Source organism: Camelina sativa, chromosome 19, assembly GCF_030686135.1.
Source record: "Camelina sativa cultivar CO46 ecotype springtype chromosome 19, ASM3068613v1".
NCBI lineage: Eukaryota > Viridiplantae > Streptophyta > Magnoliopsida > Brassicales > Brassicaceae > Camelina > Camelina sativa.
Window position 1 is genome coordinate 6,565,387 of NC_141898.1, and position 21,768 is coordinate 6,587,154.

Here is a 21,768-nt window from a genome sequence, read left to right on the forward strand (position 1 = left end):
TGTTTACAACAATATTAGGGTTTATAATAACTGACATAACAAAGTCCAACCTGGGCTGTTGGCCCATACATGAATAATCTTGTTATTTTAGTTTACTATCAGTTTCTAAGTGCATTCACACTATATAATGGCGTTGGATGTTGAATTCGAAGGGTCTTTAACTTTTAGATAAATGCATAGGATTAATTAGTTGTCAACTTGTCATTGATCAAGATAGCATTGGAATATTAAATTTTAAGCAATTGAATTGTAGTCAAATACAATATATGCCTTTTGGTTATCTCTAAAAACAGTTTGACAAAAAAAAAAAAAGGTTATCTCTAAAAACAAACACATAAACCTTTCACTTAATATTTTCTTGATTACATAGAAACCACATTATATTGACGGACTCTCATAATTAAAAAAGTAAATGGATCATGGCTATTGATAATAACAACAACAAACGAAAGGTTTGTCAGGCCTCCTATAGGGAGGACGGTAGTTTCCTGTCTCGTACCCCTTTGATAAGCAGGTCGCGGTGCATTGTTGTGCTCCATATGAGAATGTGCATAATAACTCCTCAAAGCATTCCATGTGGACCTTCAGTTCTTTAGTTTGGATCTTTGCACACACACATGCAAAAATTCCACAATGTCAAATTACATTTTCACAAACCAGGATTCTTTTACAATTTCTACATCTTCTCCATGTTGTATATATGTTGCTCTTAACAAAATATACTGTATGAAAAAGTTAATCGGTTATAATTATTGGTATATAGTATAAAAGAACTGACACCATATGGGCTTTGATTGGTGACAAAAACAAAGTTTTACTATTTGTACAGTTTTGATTTTTTACCAATCACAAAAACTTTATCAAAAACTTTATTATAAGCTTTACTCTCAGTTTTTTTGTACAGTTTTCATGTACAGCTCTTTCTTACAGTGAGTCTTGCGGAGAAGCCATGGAAAACGATGTCGTATGTGTGGATAATTGAAGGAGTGGTGGATGTGAGTGAGGCAATTGAGGAGGTGTACCAGTGACGGTGAGTTGGGAAGATTGAAGGTTTAGCTTCGTGGTCGACGTGGATGATGTAAGTCAAGGAGTTAAGGTCGTTGGTAGAGGAAGAAGAAGATGGGGAAAGAAGAGTCAAGAGGACAAGGAAGAGGAAGAAGAGAGCCATTGACGGAGAAAGGTAGGGTTTTGGATTGTGGATTTGGTTAGTGAGTGGAGGAAGAAGGAGAAGGTTGATGAGGGTACCACATTGATGATACAGAAGCGGAGAAAGAGAGGAGAGACTGTGGTTTACCCTAGTCCTAGTGTGTACACAGAGGAAGGAAGCAGAAGAAGTTGTGTTTTTGTGAGCTGGAGGCACTGTCTTTTTTTTTTTTTGGTTGCTTTGTTTATTTTACGTAATTACCCCTATATACTTTTTCTAAATATTAAATGTGATAGTGTTTGAAACTACAATAGTAGATGGGATTTTTAATTTCTCATATAGATATTGTCCATTAGAAGAAATTGAAGAGGAAAGATAGAAACATATATATTCGGTAGGTGCAGTTATGTTTCCAGGTGACAGATTCATATGTTTCTTTCACGGGTTATTTTCAAAACCTAAATATGCATTGATTGGGATAACATATTTGGTCGATTATTATTAAAATCTTGTTTTGATTCCATCTCTTGACGTCAAAACAAAAGTAAGGTTTTTCACGTCATTTGAGTTTGATAAAAGCTAAGGACTAAACAGACGTGGGTCCTTGGCTTGTTCGACATGTGTTTGAGTTCACTCGTGTTTAGAATCTTATTAGGATGACTTAACTTTTTATTAATCAGAATAAAGGATAAGCCACTATGATATTTTTGTCCAAAGTTTGATTAGTTGTTAGATACATGTAAAAATGTTTTGACCAAAATAACATTTATTTTTCTTTGGATAAAATTGATCAACAAATCTTACCAGAAGTTTGTCATATGATTAGAACTTAGAAGGACTTCTTAATGAAAAATAAATATATTACAACAAGGTAAAAAACTCTATAATTCTTAGTTTGACGCTTAGAGGAAACAAAAGATTTTGGAAGCATAATAAATTCGAGTTACAAGATGTGTTTATGTTCCATAGAAAATCCACCCGACTAGTTTGGTCGATGTTTATTACAGTATACTAGGACTCAGACCCCAGCGATGTCGCAGGAAAAATATTTTAGAAAAAAAATAAATTAAATTTAAAATTTAAAATTATACATTATGAAATTATTTGAATGTAATAGAATAGTTTAAATACATAAACATTAAACATAAATTGTTATTAAAAACACAACTATCAAAATAATAACTTTTAACAAAAAATTTATGTAGAATAAATGCAACTTTGCAAAACATATTGTTTAAAATATTATAAATATAAGATATTTTTATGAGGAATTATGGTAAAGACCTACAATTAAAAAAATCATTATGACAAAGTGATCCTAACTGAGAATATTGAACTAATGGTTGTAATGAGTAAATGTAATTTTCTATTAAATAATTATAGTTAAAAATATATTTAATAATGAGTGAAACTGTATCAACTAAAAATTAAAATTAAAATATACAACTCTTAAAAATAAAATAAAATAAATTTTAAATATTAAATAGTTTTAAACGAAAAGTTAAGATAAATAGATGGAACTGTAAATTCTATACTAAGTTTTATTAAATTTCTATATTACTATAATCATTTCTAAAGTTTTAGTTAGATTATAGAATAATATTGATATTAGATATTAAAATTCAAATTATTTAGATTCAACAGAAAACAAAAAATTTCTTTCAACGAACAATGATTTGCTAGTTATTAATGAGAGACAAATATATAGAGAGTTCAAAAGATATGACTATTTAAATAGACACACCTATTAGAACGAAAAGTGGTGATGAAAAAATATGAATAAAATATAGTGATAAAACACAACTCTAAAATGAACAAATACAACTGTTTGAGTTTTTTTTTTAAACCATTTTTTTATAAAAAGTACTACGAAAAGTCGCAACTATTGTTTGCATTTATTCAGATTGTATTTTTATATATAAAAATATTTTTAATGAAAAGTTACGATAAATAAATGTAACTGTAAATTATATATTAAGCTGTCTTAAATTTCTCTATTGGTATAATCATTTCTAAAATTTTAGTTAGATTATAGAATAACGTTGAATATTAGATATATTCAATTATTTAGATTTAACATAAAATGGAAAATTTGTTTCAACGAATTTGTTAGTTAGTGATGAAGAGACAAATATAAAGAGAGTTCAAAAAGCATGACTATTTAAATAGACACACCTATTAAAACGAAAAGTTGTGATGAAAAAATATAAATAAAAGATAATGAAAAGACACAACTCTACATATACAACCGTTTGAATTTTAAAAAACATTTTTTTTTACGAAAATGTACTACAAAAAGTTGCAACTGTTGTGTTTGCACTTGATTATACCTACAAACTCATATAAACTGCTTTTAAATAGAAAACATCTTTATTATTATATTCAAAAGTCAAATCCAAAAGTTCACTATATAATCTATCTAACTCTTGGAAAAAAACTCTAGGTATTTTCATTAAATTTTTATATATAAAATTAACTAAAAGTTGTAAATTAGATTCATCATTCTAATTTTTTTTGTTAAATCAAGAATTGGAGGAATTTCTTTACTTTTAAAAGAATGAATGCTAGAGAATAATTTGGAGAGCTGTAAAAACCGTTGAGATTGAAATTGTATATTATTTTGTGTTATGACAAAAAAATGAAAACAAGTCAAATAGACAAATATATATAGATTCCAAAAGATACGAATATTCGAATAGACACAACTCTACAATGAACAATTGCAACTTTACAAAAAATACAATGAACAGTTGTAATTTTTCATAAATAATCGTTTTAATGATTCATCACGACTTTTCAGAAAATATCTAAAATGTACTATTGAAAAAACACAATTGTTGGTCGCATTTATTCGGATTGTTATTATTATATAGATTATCGAGCCGAGACCAAAGCAGTGTGTTGTGTTCACGTGATTTTTGTTCTTTCCTACCAATTTTTTTTACAAGAAAATAACTATTTTTTTGTTTTTGAACAAACTTACAAGAAAATAACTAACCCCAAGATTTTAAAATTTATAATAAAATGAAAAAATTGTACCTATTCAACTGTATTGGCGGGGTAATACGGACAATAAGTGTAGGTCTAGTGTATTATTTATTTTGCAGAAATTAGTCAGGCTAAAATTTCTGAAATTCATTAAGATAATTGAATTTTTGCAGAATTATTCAGGTACAATGGGACTATTCTTTTTTCTTTCTTTTATTTGTGGGGTAAAAAATAAATAGAGACTATTTTAGTATTCTTCGTCCAAAGTAAAACCCATTATTATTATTAACTATGGGGGAAGTCTAGTACTGAGTAGTGAGTAGTGAGTAGTGAGTAGTGAGTATGAGTAGTGAGTTTTTTTTCGCTTTAGCTTTAACTTATTAATCAAAGTCGAATCAAACCTTGGACCTTTTGAAACCTGAATATTTTTATTCAATAGACTTACATTTTGCATGTTCATATGCCTAGAGTGCTAAACAATACGCCAACAACCTTACTTAGATTTATAAATAAATTTGATCAAATAACGCATCGAATGGGCCTTTAGGTACGAATATGGCAAGCGTGAGAAGAAACCCACGCAGATCCACATCCATAGCAAAACTGAAATCCACACCTACAAAACTCCCAAAAGACAAAGACCAAACGATCGATGTTAGAATTGGAACACTTCCTAAAAAAAAGGAAAAGATTTGTAATGATAAAAAGTTAAAAACACAAACCTGCAATTTATATGCAGACAACCATCGACTTTATCAACGTAGTACTTGCACTGAGGACACCTTCTCCACTGCTTGTTCTTCGCCATCTGAACCAACAAAACATCTTCTTCATCACTACTCTTCTTCTTCGTATTCCCATATTTCTGGAACTCCTCACAGCCAATCCCCGCATGCCACGTAACCTTACACTTAACGCAGAACAGTCTGTGACAAGACGGGCACTCCGTCTGAGTCACGTTAGCATCACCACCTCCATCGTTCACCATCATTGCCGAACAGTCTTTGAACGGACAGTAGAACTTATCCCATGAGGAGATAAGCGACTCGCACAAGATTTTCTCCCAGCGGTCGAACACGTCCTTAGGGATTAGATCTCGACACGTGTAGGGCTCTATCAGGCTCGTGCACTCAACGTCAGGGCATTTGATCCTCGCTGCGTTATCTTTGATCTTAGTCGCCACGTAACGTACGGTGCAGTCGGTGCAGTAGGAGTGAGTGCAGTTAGTGGTTCCTCGGAAGATGTCGGAGGAAGGTTTTTGGTCCATACAGATCATACAGAACATTCTTGATGATGGTTCGATGGGATCCTCCTCGATTTTTATCTCCGGTTCCTGCTTAACCCGCGTGACAATGTTCATCTGGACTTGGGGATGATGATTAACCCCAACCGTAGAACCGACCAAGGAAGAAAACAGAGCTTCTTGGAGATAAAGCTCCGTAGCGTAGTTCTCGTCGGAGATTGGGAAAACTTCATCGTAATCGAATAAAGCGGAGAAGTAGGTTTCGTCTACCAACAAATCCGTGTCCATCTTTGGGCTTGACGATGATGATGACGAACCGTCATTCATCTTGTTATGTGATTTTAGTTTACTACTTCTATGTTTCTAAATGCATTCACACTGACACTATATAATGGCGTTGGATGTTGAATTCGAAGGGTCTTTAATTTTTAGATTAATGCATAGATTATTTATTGTCAATGAAGATAGCATTGGAATATGAAATTTTAATTAATTGAATTGTAGTCAAATATGCCTTTTGGTTATCTCTAAAAACAAAAACACACATAAACCTTTTCAGTTATTTTCTTGATTACACAAAAATCACGTTGACTCTCATAATTAAGAAGTAGATGGATCATCCCTATTGATAATAACAACAACAACAGAAAGGTTTGTCAGGCCTCCTATAGGGAGGACGGCAGTCTCCGGTCTCGTACCCCTTTGATAAGCAGGTCTCGGTGCATTTTGGTGCTCCAATTATGGGCGCGCATAATAACTTGTCAAAGCATTTCATGTGGACCTTTAGTTCTTTAGTTTGGATCTCTGCACACACATATGCAAAAACTCCACAATGTCAAATTATATTTTCACAAACCAAGATTCTTTTACAATTTCTAAATCTTCTCCATGTTGTATATATGTTGCTCCTAACAAAATATACTGTATGAAAAGGTTAATCGGTTCTAATCATTGTCCATTGGTATATAAAAGAACATACCTGACACCATATCGTTTTGGGTGGACAACGAAACCACCATTATAACTACAAGAAAGGATGTCACTAATATTTTTTTGTGAAACCCATCGTTACTTTTTTTTTTTTTTTTGTATCAAATCTATTGAAGAAAACAATTTGCTTTGCAATTTTCCAGATCTTGAAAAGAACTGATGGATTTATAGAACTCTTGATTTTGGGATTGAAAATCCCATTATTTTACTTCCAAAAAATAATTTGACATTTAATGTTATTTTTTAAAAATATGTCCTACCATAAACAACTTTACTTTATTGGTTAAAAACACTATATTTGGGTTAAAATTAGTTGACTAAGAGCATCTCCATTAGTAATACTCATATAGATATCTTAAGCTTTAAATAATAGTATTAATTTAATTTTAGCCCACTACTAACTTGTTTTTATTTTTTCTCCTCCCATTAGTCATCCTTAAATATGGATGTCTTCACCAAGTATGATATAATTTATATTAATAATGTGTTTTTAGTATATTTTATAATGTTATAAATGTTAGTTATGGAGTTTATGCAAAACTAGGAAAATAAAACTAGAAATTAGTAGTTATAGTATAGTACATTTTATTTAAAAAACAAATATATTACATTATAAAAACTTTAAAACATTTATTACAATACTAAAAAAATCAAACTTAAAACTGGATATAATAAGTAGAAAAAAATACATATAATGATAGAAACATATAAAAGCATTATTAATATTGTAATTCTCATGAGTTAATCTTGAGTTTTGCCAAATTTTTACCAGATATGTTCTCATGGGTTAATTTTCATGAGTTAATTCTCAAATCTTCGTTTGTTTAGGAGTAAGTAACAAATTTCAGATGATTAAATTTTCATGAGTTAATTCGCAATATATATGTTGATGTTCATTCCCAAATTTCGGATGATTAAATTGTGCTGCTAAGATTTTTCAGACGGGCCGGTCGATGATATTTGGGAAATTTGCATAAAACGACATGAGTTGGAATTTTTTTTATCAGGAATCCGAATCTAGCATTCATAAGTCACAAAGAGATGCACTTAAACCTGTATTGTGGTCCATCTCTCTTTGCATGTGTCATAGTGTCAGGAGAGATGAAATGTGCTATTTTTTGCTTTTCAAAAGTCATCAACGAATTTGTGGCTCTTTCTTAGTATTGTTTTTTTTTTGTTTTTTACTCTAGTTTCTATGTCTCTGTAATAATAGAAAAAAAAAGCTAGACTGGTAGGTTCATTCCATAGTCCATCGAAAATGGAATTCACTCCAGAGTCCTAGAACTAGCGGCGGTACCGGAAAACAACGTCTCCCCATACGTCATTCATGTCAAGGAAGGACGACTTTTACAAAGAAAACGTCTAAGTGTCCAAAAACCATGTTGTGATGTGAATGTCCATGGAGGAGCTACGCTAAAGTCATTGTCATGCATACCGAGTGGGTTGGCTGGCTTGGAACAGCTCAACGGATCCTCCTCCTCCGATGGTAGCATTGGGAGAATACCAAAATTATGGACCGGGCCGGGTTCCGACGTTACTACGAGGGTCAATTGGATTGGATATACTCCGGTAATGACAAACGAGGAGGCGAAGAAGTTTACTGTTGTTGAGTTTCTGAACCAAAAAGGTTGTAAAACTAAAAAGAATTGACAAAACTATCACTAATATTAATTTTTTAAAAAGAATTGACAAAAATAAGCAAAAAATAAACAAAATATAAGGAAAATATTAGAAAATTAAAAATATATATATCAGTATATAGTTAGTAATATATTTTGCAATAATGGAGTACAGCCGACTCATATCGTAGTTTTCATAATCATCTTGACAGTCACTCATGCTAGTTTATAGTTAGTAATATATTTTGCAATAATGGAGTACAGCCGACTCATATCGTAGTTTTCATAATCATCTTGACAGTCACTCATGCTAGTTTATAGTTAGTAATATATTTTGCAATAATGGAGTACAGCCGACTCATATCATAGTTTTCATAATCATCTTGACAGTCACTCATGCTAGTTTAGTTGGGAGAAAAGTATACTATATCGATGCTTTGATTAACAAACATGGATGGTTAAAGCAAACTGGTGTACCCTATAATGGTTCTATCTAAGACTCTAACAGAGTTTCTCTTGATAATTCATTGTAGTCCCCGGTTTAAGGGTTGTATAAATGATTAAGACAAAAAAAATATGTAGATTGAAAGCTCAATGAAACTCAACGCGATAAAATTCATTATCTGACTAATACAAAAGTGAGAAGTTTTGGGCCATTTGTGAAAGAAAGTCATCTACGGGATGATCTGCTAATTGGTTAGACTTATTAGGGTGAGTTTTAGTCATAATTACGCAAACCATGTGGTTCTAACAAACTAGATGAATGCGAGCCCGATCGTTTAACATCTCTAATGAGAAGAACTGAAGAATGGGACCTTAGAAGTTAGAACTACAGGGATGGTGCGATGTCGTTTTAACGTCTCCCGGAGCTAAACGATTCAGATCTTCTCTTAGGTCTCAAATCGAATCTCACCCATAAAATTGTGTACAATAATTACGATTTTGCTGGTACATATCATGTTTTAGTTACGGTTTAAAATAATAATGGGTAATTGTTAGTTGGGTCCTCAAACATTTTAATTTATTGACTTATTGGAGACCGCTACCATAGAAATTTATTAAATTCATCTCAAAATTATTAATTTATCATATAAAGGCCCTGTTCTTTTTTTTTTTTTTTTTTTTTAAGCGAAGAAAAGAGAGCTTACACTCACGACTTTACCTTACAAGTTACAACAAGTCACATCAGTTTGTACTGTTTTTTTTTTTTTTTTTAGTATTTAATCGTAACATATGTTGTGTACTTTTATAAGTAACAACTCCAAAAAAACTAGTGGAAGCTAAAAATTTATAAGCTAGTTTACAACCCAAAAATCTCATCAGTTTACTATCGTAGCAATGGTTAAGTAAAGTATTCACTTTTTACAGTATACAATTGATTAAGCTATGAGCTAAAACAAGTCCAACGATGAAAGAGTGATCAACTTGTGACTCCACCGTCATCGTCAAAACATCTTCTCCTAACTTCAAACCATTCCTCGATTGTTTTCTCTTTACTTCTGCCAATAGTTTTCCACAATTGTCCTCAATCGCTAAACTTTCTCCGCGATTTACCATCTTATAACAATATTGTTCATCGTTTCTACACGATCCCGTGACGACTCTATACGAAGACGATGAATCTTTATTCGGAATCTGAAAAACTTTATTTTTCACGCGAAAATATTCTAATTTTGTTGTTGATTCGGCTGTTTCCGATGATGATCTATATCCTTCCCAAGTCTTGAATAATCCAAATTTCTACACACACACGCAAAAAACAACTTAATTAGTTTTGAGAAGTGAATAAATGTTTTATTTATCTCTATATTTTATATCATTGCATGAAAAAAAAGAGAGGGACGTGTGTGTATACCTGTCTACGTAAGGTAAACAAGACATGACCGGACAAATCCATGAGATAAACTTCACGGCAGCTCTTAGAATTATAATTGTCTACACGATAAATAATCCTTCCTTTGGAATTGAAGACGGTGCAGCCATTTGTGTTGAACACCAACGACTTCATCCAAATCGTGAAACTCTCTGGCTCCGTCGTCAAGTACGGCGAAATTGTTTCTTCTCCAGCGCCGGAGGTTGTCGTCACATCATCGGGATGAATCTTCACCATAGTCTCCGCTGGACAGATTCGATTCGGCCAAGATTTTGTCTCGAAAGGTCGTCGGTATTGCATATATCAATATCAAGACAATGATTATAAACTTTTTTTTTTTTTTTTTGTTGATTCGATTTGGTCGACACAAATGGATTAAAAGTGGGGTTTATATGCACAACCGATTTGTGGAAGTTACTTACTTTGTTCGTTTGTGATTAATTTAAGTCAACTTAATCTTCAAAGCAATTAATTAAGTTCTTATCACATTTTTAATTCCACGTGGTTTAGGAGAAAGGACTCGTTATATTATATATGTTTGAATCATCGAATTTGAATGATTATTAATTTATATGCATGTGATGTCGAGTTATTTTATAGATTTATTTGTGTACATTGATATGTGAACTACTAATATATCGATCTGATCAAGGTCTTCTTCCACATGTTTAATGTGAAGTCCTAATGACAATCTTTGGAGAAGAAAAAAATATATACGACATTTATAATTTTTATTTTAGTAAGCATGGTAGAGGGCTCTAGGTAGCTTGAGAAGTTGCTCAATCAAATTTGAGTTGTATTTCCTCTTGTGCGCATGTCACACTCACACCGTTGCTAATTATAGAAATAACAGGCAAAAATCATTTAGAGTTTTTTATAATAGCATTATTATTACACTATATATAAATATATAATATATAGTCTCTCTGACTAATAAATTAAAAATAATAAAAATTGCTTTGAAAGTACTATACAATATATTTTTTTGTGAAACATAATTTAGTTCTAAACTTGTTATGAAATGGATCGGAGGAAATAAACACTGTCAGTAACAACTTTTGATGGCAAAAATATTCACACAGATTTCGTTTAACATATGGTCACTTTTCTTGTTGTAATTAGATCACACAATATCAGCAACCACATAAACAATTGAGTCAATACTAGCTTAATAGTTAAATATATCACACCAACTGAATAATTGTTAGACGCAATTAAAATTGATATACGTATACAGTATAGTATACTGATATATATCGTGCGTCGTGATTGAGTTATTAAAAAGATCGAAGTGTATCATTTTACACTAGGATAAAAAGAGGTACGTATGATTCTATATAACATTGTAATTAATTATGTGTTATCAATTACATAAAATGAGATTTGGTCGTCACTCGTCACTGTTGTGTAAATGAAGTTGAAGTCGACGAAGATTGTGTCACAGGTTTTAGGTCTAATTAGGCGGATAAGTGTCAGACATCATCACCCTTTTGTCTCTGTCTTAATTACATATTCGAGTTCCTTTCTTTAATCATATGAAGTAAAAGTTAGGTTTTTTATTTGTCCCATTAATTTACACACTTTAATTGAATAATAGCAAACTTTTGTCATATTGAACCTTTCTCGTAGCTGACGGATCCCGAATTGATACTAAACAGCAAGTTGAGTTATATTATTTGATGAGATCACCGAAAAAAACATGTTTAAAATATAAACAGAAACGCTTTTCTTATACCAGATAACAAAATTATGATTCCGGATTTGAATTTTGTGCATTCATCTAGCAGAAGTTAGTATCGTTATATTTGTTACCATTAAACCTATATATGTATCTCGATTCATTCAGATTTAACATTCAAAACCGAACTATTTCGTTTGAAATGTTTCTAGTCCCCGTATCATCATGGCATGGTAACACTCGTCAAAAGACAGTATTTTCCATGTAGATTGCCTTAGTCGAAGAGCTTTCAATGCTTAAATGACACTTTTTGACGTATGCACTTTAAACAGTTTATAAATGGTGGGTTTGTTCCTAAGTGTACATCATCTGTTACAAATCCAATTTAGATGACACAAACGGTCCAATATATCTAACCTTTTTTGGGGGTACTTTTTGTGCCCTTTTTCTGTTAGTATAAGCACCAGGTTCATGTATCGATTACTGACAAACAAGAGACGAGTTTTAAAAATATCGCTAGTTTAATTAAACCGAATTATGACCTAGTGTATGAAGTACTTTATTTGAAGTATTAGGTAGCCTAATATTATTTTGCAAGCACGTATATCTCTATTGGTGTGCAAAGGGACAATTAGTGATACATCCCATTCTACCTTCTACTACGTGTGAGTGATCCTAATTTATAGAATTATTAAAAAGACACTTTTTGGGGACATTTTTAAGAAATTGGAATGAGACATATAAGATTAGCATGCTTGCGATTGACCCCCAAAAAAGATTGTCTAAAGATAAACTCATAGATTTAAATTGGGAGGGTTGTATTATTGGTGCTTGTCTACATACTTAATATATAAATAAATATAAGGTTTCAATTATAATTTTTATAACTGATAAAAAGTACAAATTGCAATTAAACAGCGCCTAACTTTTTTCACAATATCTTGCTTTGTGCCAAAACGGATTATGCACTTGTCTTTTTCTTTGTGTTGTCGCAAGTCACAAATAAACCTGTTTTTAAGTTAAACAGATACATACAAAACATATTGGGCATGTAGATGAGTCCACTAAACTTCAAGCTTCTCTAGATGGCCCAAAACCATGACTCAAAATATGGCAAGAAAATTAAAGGGCAATTATGGTACCAATTACTTCCAAAAATATATTCAACGTAATAATATATCTGATCCACCGAAATATATTCATCATGTCATGTGTACATGAAACAAAAAAATAAAAGTTAAAAACATCAACGTAGTATATATTGGACGCATGTCGGAACGGGATAGGCTCATGTTGCATTACCCAAAGAAAGAACACAAACAAATTTTATGTTTGTGTATCTAATATCTATAATTAGATAAGGAAACTTCGTATCCAAACCAAATGATGAAACTAGTCTACCTTTCTAGCTGTCAATGATTGCATCTTGTTCCTATGTTTGTTGCCTTCCGAAATGGTTAATTGACTAAATGCGTGTTTGTGATAACTAAACGATAAATATATCATACTATATTATCTCCACCATATTTTTTTGGGTGTGACCTTGAAATGGGTAATATAGTTGTAAAATAAGTATGACAGGTTGTGTTGAATAAGAAATTGCTTACGAAAACGGAAATGACTAGTCGATGTTTTGGTTATCTTTTAACTATTTAATCGAAAATAGTTTAAAATGTAAGAGTGATCAAGGACTGGTATTTGTTGATAACGTTCTTTTTTATAAAAAAAACTTCTTGTGAAGAAAGAAAGACACATGGGTGTATTTGATTGGCTTCTTGAAACAAAGTAAAAAAACTCACGAGGATTAAATTAAAGAAAGGAAATGCCTTGTGTCCGTCTTCTTATATTTATTTTTTTCCCGTCTAAATATTTAATATACAAAAAAATAATTAGAGAAAAAACGAAATTAAAAAAACATATACATCTCAATGAGGATATTTGCATTATTAATTGACTTTTTTTTTTCTTGGGTGGAAAAAACATCACGAATTAATCAGATTGCAAAAAATGTTTCAAACAAATAACAAAAAAAATTATATATTAATGGGAGTTTAATAAAAAAGTCTTACAATATCTACATATATGATAGGACAATAAAAGTATGAAATTTAAAATAAAAAGAAGCTATTTTCAGGAATAAAATCCTCTATATTTTCCTTTATATAAAAAAGTTTTTGATTTGTAGTAGTAGTTGTCAGTAATTACTAATAACGCGTCTGTCTAATTAAATTCATAATAATTTATATAAATCCTAATTATGGAATGTATGTATTTTTTTGGGACCATATTCTACATTCCGTGGGCCAATAAAAACATACACATATATTACGCAGTTAACAAAAAAAAAGAAATTAAATTCGGAGTTTTTAATTGGGTACGGGAAGGTGTAGGCTATGATCCGTGTGACTGAGATTATTGACGCGACGATGTCGCTTTCTCTGCCACAGAAAAACATGAATATATCATATCAGTCAATACCTCCAAATTTTCTCATTTGTTTTTTATTTATTTTTTTAATTTTAATTTTTCGAAAGAAAAAAAAAAAAATCAAAGGGGGGAAAGAAGAAACAATCCCTCAAAATTCGAGTATTGAAGACGACGACGACGATCTTCTTGTGTGACTTGAATTAGCTTTCTCTGCTCAAAGGTAAAATTCGATTCGTTCAATTCAGATGAGTTTTAGGGTAAACATTTTTTTTTTTTTTTCACGAAAACGATTCGCCTTCTCTTTTTGTGATTCATCATGATCGTGAGATTTTTTTTTTGAATTTTTCCATATTCTGGTAATTATTAGGTTTTGCTTGATTTTAAGTCGCCGTTGCATATCCCTGGAAAAATATGTTTTAGAAAAACAGAACGAAGGTTTCTTTGATCGACCCCCAGATTTTTTTTTTTTTTTTTTTTTTTTTTTTTAAATATGATTGGTGTTTGTGTTAATCTGCGAATTAGATCGTTTTGATGTCTTCATGTTGAAACCAATTTTTTAGCATTTTAACTTTGGTATATGTGTTGTTTTGATTTTCAGTGAGAGAGGTGAAGCTCAAAGGGGTCTCTTGATTTGCTATAATCAGCCTTTTTGGAGAATGATAGACCATCGGTATGTGCTTGAGTTTTCTCGAAGAAGGATGAATCGATACGAGCCAATCTGATTGAGATTATATATATTTATTTTGCTGGAGATTACAGTAGCAGTTGGATTTTTTTTTTAAAGGGTTTTCCATTTGTTTAGGGTGTTGTTGAGCTTTTTATTATTATTATTTGGATTCTAGACTTTCCATGACCGTCCTAGCATGATGGTTGGGAAGGTTTGGAAGATTTTAGATGGGTACAAGAGATAGTAATAGGACATTCTCTGAGATTGTGAGTCTGGTCAAATCCTGGCTCCCCTGGCGATCCGAGCCAGCTACCGTGTCCAGGGATTTTTGGATGCCTGATCAGAGCTGTCGTGTATGTTACGAGTGTGATTCTCAGTTTACCCTCATCAATCGTAGGCACCACTGTCGTCTCTGTGGCAGAGTTTTCTGTGGCAAGTGTACTTCTAACTCTATCCCTTTTGTTCCCACCACCGACTTGAGAACTCCCCGTGAGGAGTGGGAGAGGATCCGTGTTTGCAATTATTGTTTCAGGCAATGGGAGCACGGTGATGGTGGACCGCATGTTTCGCATATCACTGAACTTAGCACTTCACCTTCAGAGACAAGTCTTCTTAGCTCAAAGACTAGTACAACTGCCAATAGTAGTAGCTTTGCTCTTGGCTCCATGCCAGGACTAGTTGGTCCTTATCAAAGGGCTCAACATAGTTCTGATGTCAACTTGCACGGGGTTTCTTCGATGGAGACGAGCACAACCAGGCAAGGCAAAGAAACTTCAAGGAGGAGCAGCTGCATTGCCACTGATGTGGAAGATCCTTCTCGCTTTGCTCTAAATAGGTACTCCTTTTCTCTCACTTCTCTTTGGTCTCATTAGTAAGAGTGAAGCTTATTAAACTCTTCAAACGAGCTCTAGGGTAGGTCCTGTGGCCTTTGACCACGCTTTTTATGCTATTCCAGGGTAGAGGTCGATCAAAATATTTCTTCGGCTTGTGAAGTATGTAAACACAACTTATTTTCTGTGTCAAAACTAGGAAATCAGGGTACTTTAGATTCACAGTCTTGTTTGGGTAACTTATTTATTGTTTTCTTGTCTGCATCAGGAGTGATGATGAGTACGACGAGTATGCTGAGACGTGTCATTCTCCTCGAGCTAATGAATATTATGGTCCTTTGGAATATGATGAGATGAGCATTGATGATGGCCCCTGTAAGCATCTCTCCGCTGACCAGAAAAGTTTAAGCAGCTCTCCACTCATTGATCAGTGTCTTGAATCACTGATTCGGGAAGGAGCAGAACAGCTACACAAGAAAGATGAGCATGATGGTCGTGAAGAATGTGAAGCTCCTTCTCCAGCAGACATTTCAGATGATCAAGTGGCAGAACCGGTGGATTTCGAGAACAATGGACTTTTGTGGGTTCCACCTGATCCAGAAAATGAAGAAGATGAGAGAGAAAGTGCTTTGTTTGATGAGGAAGATAATGAGGGAGATGCCTCAGGTGAGTGGGGATACTTACGACCTTCCACTAGCTTTGGAAGTGGAGATTACCGTGGCGAGGATCGAACAACTGAAGAGCACAAGAAGGCTATGAAGAATGTGGTTGATGGGCACTTTAGGGCTTTGCTTGCCCAACTTTTGCAAGTTGAGAACATCCCTGTGAGCGATGAAGAGGGCAGAGAGAGCTGGTTAGAGATTATCACCTCTCTCTCTTGGGAGGCTGCTAACTTATTGAAGCCCGATATGAGCAAAAGTGGAGGAATGGATCCTGGTGGCTATGTCAAAGTAAAGTGCTTAGCTTCTGGATTCCCACATGATAGGTAATAGAGCAAAAACATTTAATCTCAAAATACTGCTGTCGAGTCCGTAGTGCTTCATTTCACGCACTGTGTATTTTCATCATGTCATCTGGATATTTCTGAAGTTTCATTCTTTGGTAATCCATTTCGTGTATTACTTTACAGCAAGGTGGTCAAAGGAGTTGTTTGCAAGAAAAATGTGGCCCATAGGAGAATGAGTGCAAAGATTGAGAAAGCTCGAATATTGATTCTAGGCGGTGGACTTGAATATCAAAGGGTCTCAAATCAGTTATCAAGTTTTGATACTTTGTTGCAACAGGTGAAAATTGCCTGCCACTTACATGTTTCCTTTTCTTCTCGTTGGTGGTTGGAAAATGGATTCTCTTGTCTATGCCTAGACCCTTCTACTGACACATATTTTGGTTTTCAGGAAAAGGATCATCTAAAGATGGCTGTTGCAAAGATTCACGCGGAACGTCCAAATATTTTACTAGTCGAAAAATCAGTTTCTAGATTTGCGCAAGAGTATCTTCTAGCTAAAGACATATCTCTTGTTCTAAATATCAAGAGGCCACTTTTAGAACGCATTGCTCGCTGCACTGGTGCTCAAATAATACCTTCAGTAGACCACCTCTCCTCTCAAAAGCTGGGTAACTGTGAGAATTTTCGGGTTGATAGGTTTCTTGAAGAACATGGTTCAACTGGTCAAGTTGGAAAGAAAGTGGTGAAGACATTGATGTATTTTGAGAATTGTCCAAAGCCATTAGGCTTTACAGTAAGCACTCCCAACTATTAGAATTTAATATACAGAAACTTTGTTTTTAATCTGATTACCTCATGATATTACTTCTTACTTTTTTTAATGTTCTTTCTCCTTCAGATATTACTTAGGGGTGCAAATGAAGATGAGTTGAAAAAAGTGAAGCACGTGGTCCAGTATGGAGTTTTTGCAGCTTATCATTTGGCGCTCGAGACATCATTTCTTGCTGATGAGGGAGCCTCACCAGAACTTCCGTTGAATTCCCCGATTACGGTTGCACTTCCAGATAAATCTATGAGCATTGAACGTTCAATATCTACTGTGCCAGGTTTCACGGTCTCAACATATGAAAAATCTCCGACAATGCTATCTTGTGCTGAACCACAACGAGCAAACAGTGTCCCAGTATCAGAGTTGCTTTCGACCACCGCCAATCTATCCATCCAGAAGGATATAGATCCTATGATACCCAATGGTTCAGGCTGGCAGACTAGAGAAACAAACCCGAGTTTCGTCTTTTCACGCCATAATGTTTCACTGAATTTGCCTGGACGTGTGACAGAGAGCATAAAATCAGATTTGTCTGGAAGATCTTTACCGATGGATACACCAGCTGACAAAGGCAACCCAATTGTTGTGGCAGATGACACAATGGATAATTCCTTACATTCATCTGAGCAAGGCTTTGTGCGAAAGATCTCTCAAACTGGTACGAGCATTATGGTCGAAAACCAAGACAATAGTTCAGAGCTTTCAGCGGTCCAACAACAAAACACTGAGAAACCAAAGGAAACACAATCTCAAAAAGAAGAATTTCCCCCGTCACCCTCTGACCACCAGAGCATTTTGGTTTCTCTCTCGTCCCGATCAGTGTGGAAAGGAACTGTGTGTGAGAGGTCTCACCTCTTTCGAATAAAATACTATGGTAGTTTTGATAAACCCTTGGGACGGTTCTTGAGAGATCATTTGTTTGATCAGGTGAGTTTTTTTTTTTTTTTTTTTTTTAATATATATATATATATATATATATATATATATATATATAGTTTAACATTTCAGTTACATAATAATTTGGTTACCTAAATGCATGCTCAAAACTTTTTCAGAGTTACAGGTGCCGGTCATGTGAGATGCCATCAGAAGCTCACGTTCACTGTTACACTCATCGACAAGGTAGCCTTACAATATCTGTCAAGAAACTCCAAGATTATCTCTTACCTGGTGAAAAGGAGGGGAAAATCTGGATGTGGCATAGATGCCTGAGATGTCCGCGACCTAACGGCTTCCCTCCAGCGACTCTACGAGTGGTTATGTCTGATGCTGCATGGGGATTATCGTTTGGAAAGTTTCTGGAGCTCAGTTTCTCAAATCACGCCGCTGCTAGTAGAGTAGCTTGTTGTGGCCATTCTTTGCATAGAGATTGTCTTCGCTTCTATGGGTACTTATTTTCTTGCGTCCTCCTCAGGCCAGATGATTTGATTGTTAAAAATTGTCTTATTTAAAAGTCTGTATGTTTTTCCTAACAAGTTGTGCCCGTGCAGTTTTGGGAACATGGTTGCTTGCTTCCGGTACGCTACTATAGATGTTCATTCGGTCTACCTTCCACCATCAATTCTTAGTTTCAACTATGAGAATCAGGACTGGATACAGAGAGAGACAGACGAGGTAAAGTACCTGTGATCTTCTTAGATGCAGATTTGAAATCAAATACTTTTGACTTGACTGTCTGTCGTTTTTATTAAACAGGTGATAGAGAGAGCAGAGCTTCTGTTTTCTGAAGTTTTAAACGCTATTAGTCAAATTGCAGAGAAAGGTTTCAGGCGTCGAATTGGTGAACTCGAAGAAGTGCTGCAAAGAGAGAAAGCAGAATTTGAGGTGATAAATTATGTTTTTATATTAAAGAGTATCTAAAACTCAAGAGATGCAAAGCAAATTTGTTTTATGTCTTTTTAGCAAATGGGTGAAAATAGCCAAAATAAGACAAGGCCCGTTTTGTAACTATTCTTACATTTCTTTCAGGAAAATATGCAAAAGATGTTGCACAGGGAGGGGAAGGAAGGCCAACCCCTCGTGGACATTCTTGAGCTATACCGGATTCGCAGACAACTTCTTTTTCAGTCATACATGTGGGATCACCGCTTGATTAATGCATCAACTTTACATAAGCTTGAGAATAGTGATGACACAAAGAGAGACATTGAGAAACCTTCCTTGGCTAAGAGCCAGACGCTCCCCGAGATGAATGCTGAGAACAATTCCCTTTTTACTGGCTCAGAGGTTAATCTGAATCCTGATGGTGATTCTCCTGGCGACACTGGCTCCTTACATAATGTTCAGAAGGAAGCGGATACAAATCCAGATCTGAATCAGGAAAAGGATGATGGGGGAGAAGTTTCTCCAAGCAAGACCTTACCAGATACATCTTGTCCTCTGGAAAATAAACTTGATGTTCGCCGAACACAGTCTGATGGCCAGATAGTTATGAAAAATCTATCAGCCACTCTTGATGCAGCATGGATAGGCGAACGTCAAACATCTGTGGAGATTCCAGTCAACAATAAGGTCTTGCTTCCTCCTTCCTCCATGTCAAATTTCTCAACTTTCCCTCCAATCTCAGAGGGGCTAAAGCCTATAAATCTCCCAGAACAGCAAAATGAATTCAAGGTGGCCTATCCAGTTTCCCCTGCAGTGCTAAGTAAGAACTATGAGAATTCAGAAGACTCGGTAAGCTGGTTAAGTGTGCCATTCCTGAATTTCTACCGTTCCATTAATAAGAATTTCTTGCTTAGCTCTCAGAAGCTTGATAAATTTGGCGAGCATAGCCCTATCTATATATCATCTTTTAGAGAGGCAGAGCTTCAAGGTGGACCAAGGCTACTTCTGCCCGTAGGCTTGAATGATATTGTGGTTCCGGTTTATGATGATGAACCTACGAGTATGATTGCATACGCCTTGATGTCACCCGAATACCAACGCCAAACTTCTGTTGAAGGGGAATCTCTGGTTTCATATCCTTCCGAACTGAATATCCCTCGCCCAGTTGATGACACTATTTTTGACCCTAGCAGAAGTAATGGTTCAGTTGATGAGAGCATACTTTCAATGTCCTCGTCTCGCAGTAGCTCACTGCTTCTGGACCCACTATTATATACAAAAGCTTTACATGCTCGAGTTTCATATGGAGAGGATGGTACTCTTGGAAAAGTGAAGTACACAGTTACTTGTTACTATGCAAAACGGTTTGAAGCGCTGCGGGGTATATGTCTCCCTTCAGAACTTGAGTTTATAAGGTCTCTTAGCCGATGTAAAAAATGGGGAGCTCAAGGTGGCAAGAGTAATGTTTTCTTCGCTAAAACCCTGGATGATCGATTTATCATCAAGCAAGTCACCAAGACAGAATTGGAATCATTCATCAAATTTGCACCTGCTTACTTCAAATACTTATCTGAGTCTATCAGCACGAAAAGCCCAACCTGCCTGGCAAAAATCTTGGGAATCTATCAGGTATGAATAGCTAAGTTGGGAGATTTCCCGGTCAGTTTGATTCATTATTGATGAAAATATGTATTGTGTCAATAGGTCGCAACAAAGCAACTTAAGAGCGGGAAAGAAACAAAGATGGATGTTCTGATTATGGAGAATCTTCTGTTTGGAAGAACTGTGAAACGGCTTTATGACCTCAAAGGATCTTCGCGGGCTCGCTACAATCCTGACTCTAGTGGGAGCAACAAAGTCTTACTGGATCAAAACTTGATTGAAGCAATGCCAACTTGTCCCATTTTCGTCGGTAACAAAGCAAAACGATTGTTGGAAAGAGCAGTCTGGAACGATACTGCTTTTCTTGCAGTGAGTTTTACGCTTTGCAAACCATATAATCTTCACTATTCTGCAAACCATATAATATTCACTACTCTTTGATAAGGTTTGTCAATAAATATATTTTACGTGTTTGCAGTTGGGTGATGTGATGGATTATTCGTTACTAGTAGGCGTGGATGAAGAAAAGAACGAGCTAGTTCTGGGGATTATCGACTTCTTAAGGCAGTACACATGGGACAAGCATCTAGAGTCTTGGGTGAAATTTACAGGAATCTTAGGAGGACCAAAGAATGAAGCACCAACCGTAATTTCTCCAAAGCAATACAAGAGAAGATTCAGAAAGGCAATGACAACGTACTTCCTCATGGTCCCTGATCAATGGTCTCCACCTACTGTCGTTGCTAATGACTCCAGATCTGATCAACCTGAAGAAACCTCTCAAGCCGGTACACAAGCAGAGTGATATAAGGAATCATCATATTGAAAAGTGTGTTTTGGGTCTTGTATAGAATTTGGTATTTGGGAACACATAATTTATTCATTTATTGGAAGATTGGGTTGCTGTCAGATATCGATTTTGTTTGCTGTTATTTTTTAGATTTTGGGTCGTTACTGTAGAGACTTAGGAGATTGTCTTGAACATTCCTCAGAAAGATGTGAGATTATTTCATTTTTATCCTCTCTGTACAAAAAAAAAATGAAAGAAGAAAGAGAGACATTTCTCTTGTGTATAGCTTTGCTTTAATGTGTTATGATTTTATGAAAG

General features: G+C 34.6%; 3 protein-coding genes and 1 long non-coding RNA gene across 4 annotated transcripts; 1 reads left to right on the forward strand and 3 right to left on the reverse strand.

Annotated features, from left to right (window-relative positions):
* Window positions 1-321: 321 nt before the first annotated feature.
* On the reverse strand, window positions 322-1,317 carry LOC104765239 (uncharacterized). The gene is made up of 2 exons (XR_015590737.1): window positions 929-1,317; window positions 322-603 (listed from the first exon to the last, which is right to left on the reverse strand). It is a non-coding gene; the product is annotated as an uncharacterized LOC104765239 (long non-coding RNA).
* Window positions 1,318-4,534: 3,217 nt separating this feature from the next.
* LOC104767505 (RING/U-box superfamily protein) lies at window positions 4,535-5,728 on the reverse strand. The gene is made up of 2 exons (XM_010491525.2): window positions 4,855-5,728; window positions 4,535-4,748 (listed from the first exon to the last, which is right to left on the reverse strand). The coding sequence occupies exons 1-2, from the start codon at window positions 5,700-5,702 to the stop codon at window positions 4,676-4,678; spliced, it is 921 nt and encodes a 306-aa protein (XP_010489827.1). The 5' UTR covers window positions 5,703-5,728; the 3' UTR covers window positions 4,535-4,675.
* A 3,527-nt stretch (window positions 5,729-9,255) lies between these two features.
* Window positions 9,256-10,231, reverse strand: LOC104767506 (LURP-one-like protein (DUF567)). Its single transcript, XM_010491526.3, has 2 exons — window positions 9,840-10,231; window positions 9,256-9,724 (listed from the first exon to the last, which is right to left on the reverse strand). The coding sequence occupies exons 1-2, from the start codon at window positions 10,155-10,157 to the stop codon at window positions 9,347-9,349; spliced, it is 696 nt and encodes a 231-aa protein (XP_010489828.3). The 5' UTR covers window positions 10,158-10,231; the 3' UTR covers window positions 9,256-9,346.
* Window positions 10,232-13,937: 3,706 nt separating this feature from the next.
* Window positions 13,938-21,569, forward strand: LOC104765240 (1-phosphatidylinositol-3-phosphate 5-kinase FAB1B). The gene is made up of 12 exons (XM_010488924.3): window positions 13,938-14,182; window positions 14,561-15,464; window positions 15,728-16,444; window positions 16,589-16,742; window positions 16,854-17,198; window positions 17,304-18,161; window positions 18,290-18,621; window positions 18,725-18,848; window positions 18,930-19,058; window positions 19,203-20,687; window positions 20,763-21,029; window positions 21,139-21,569. The coding sequence occupies exons 2-12, from the start codon at window positions 14,857-14,859 to the stop codon at window positions 21,463-21,465; spliced, it is 5,346 nt and encodes a 1,781-aa protein (XP_010487226.2). The 5' UTR covers window positions 13,938-14,182; window positions 14,561-14,856; the 3' UTR covers window positions 21,466-21,569.
* The last annotated feature ends 199 nt before the right edge of the window (window positions 21,570-21,768 follow it).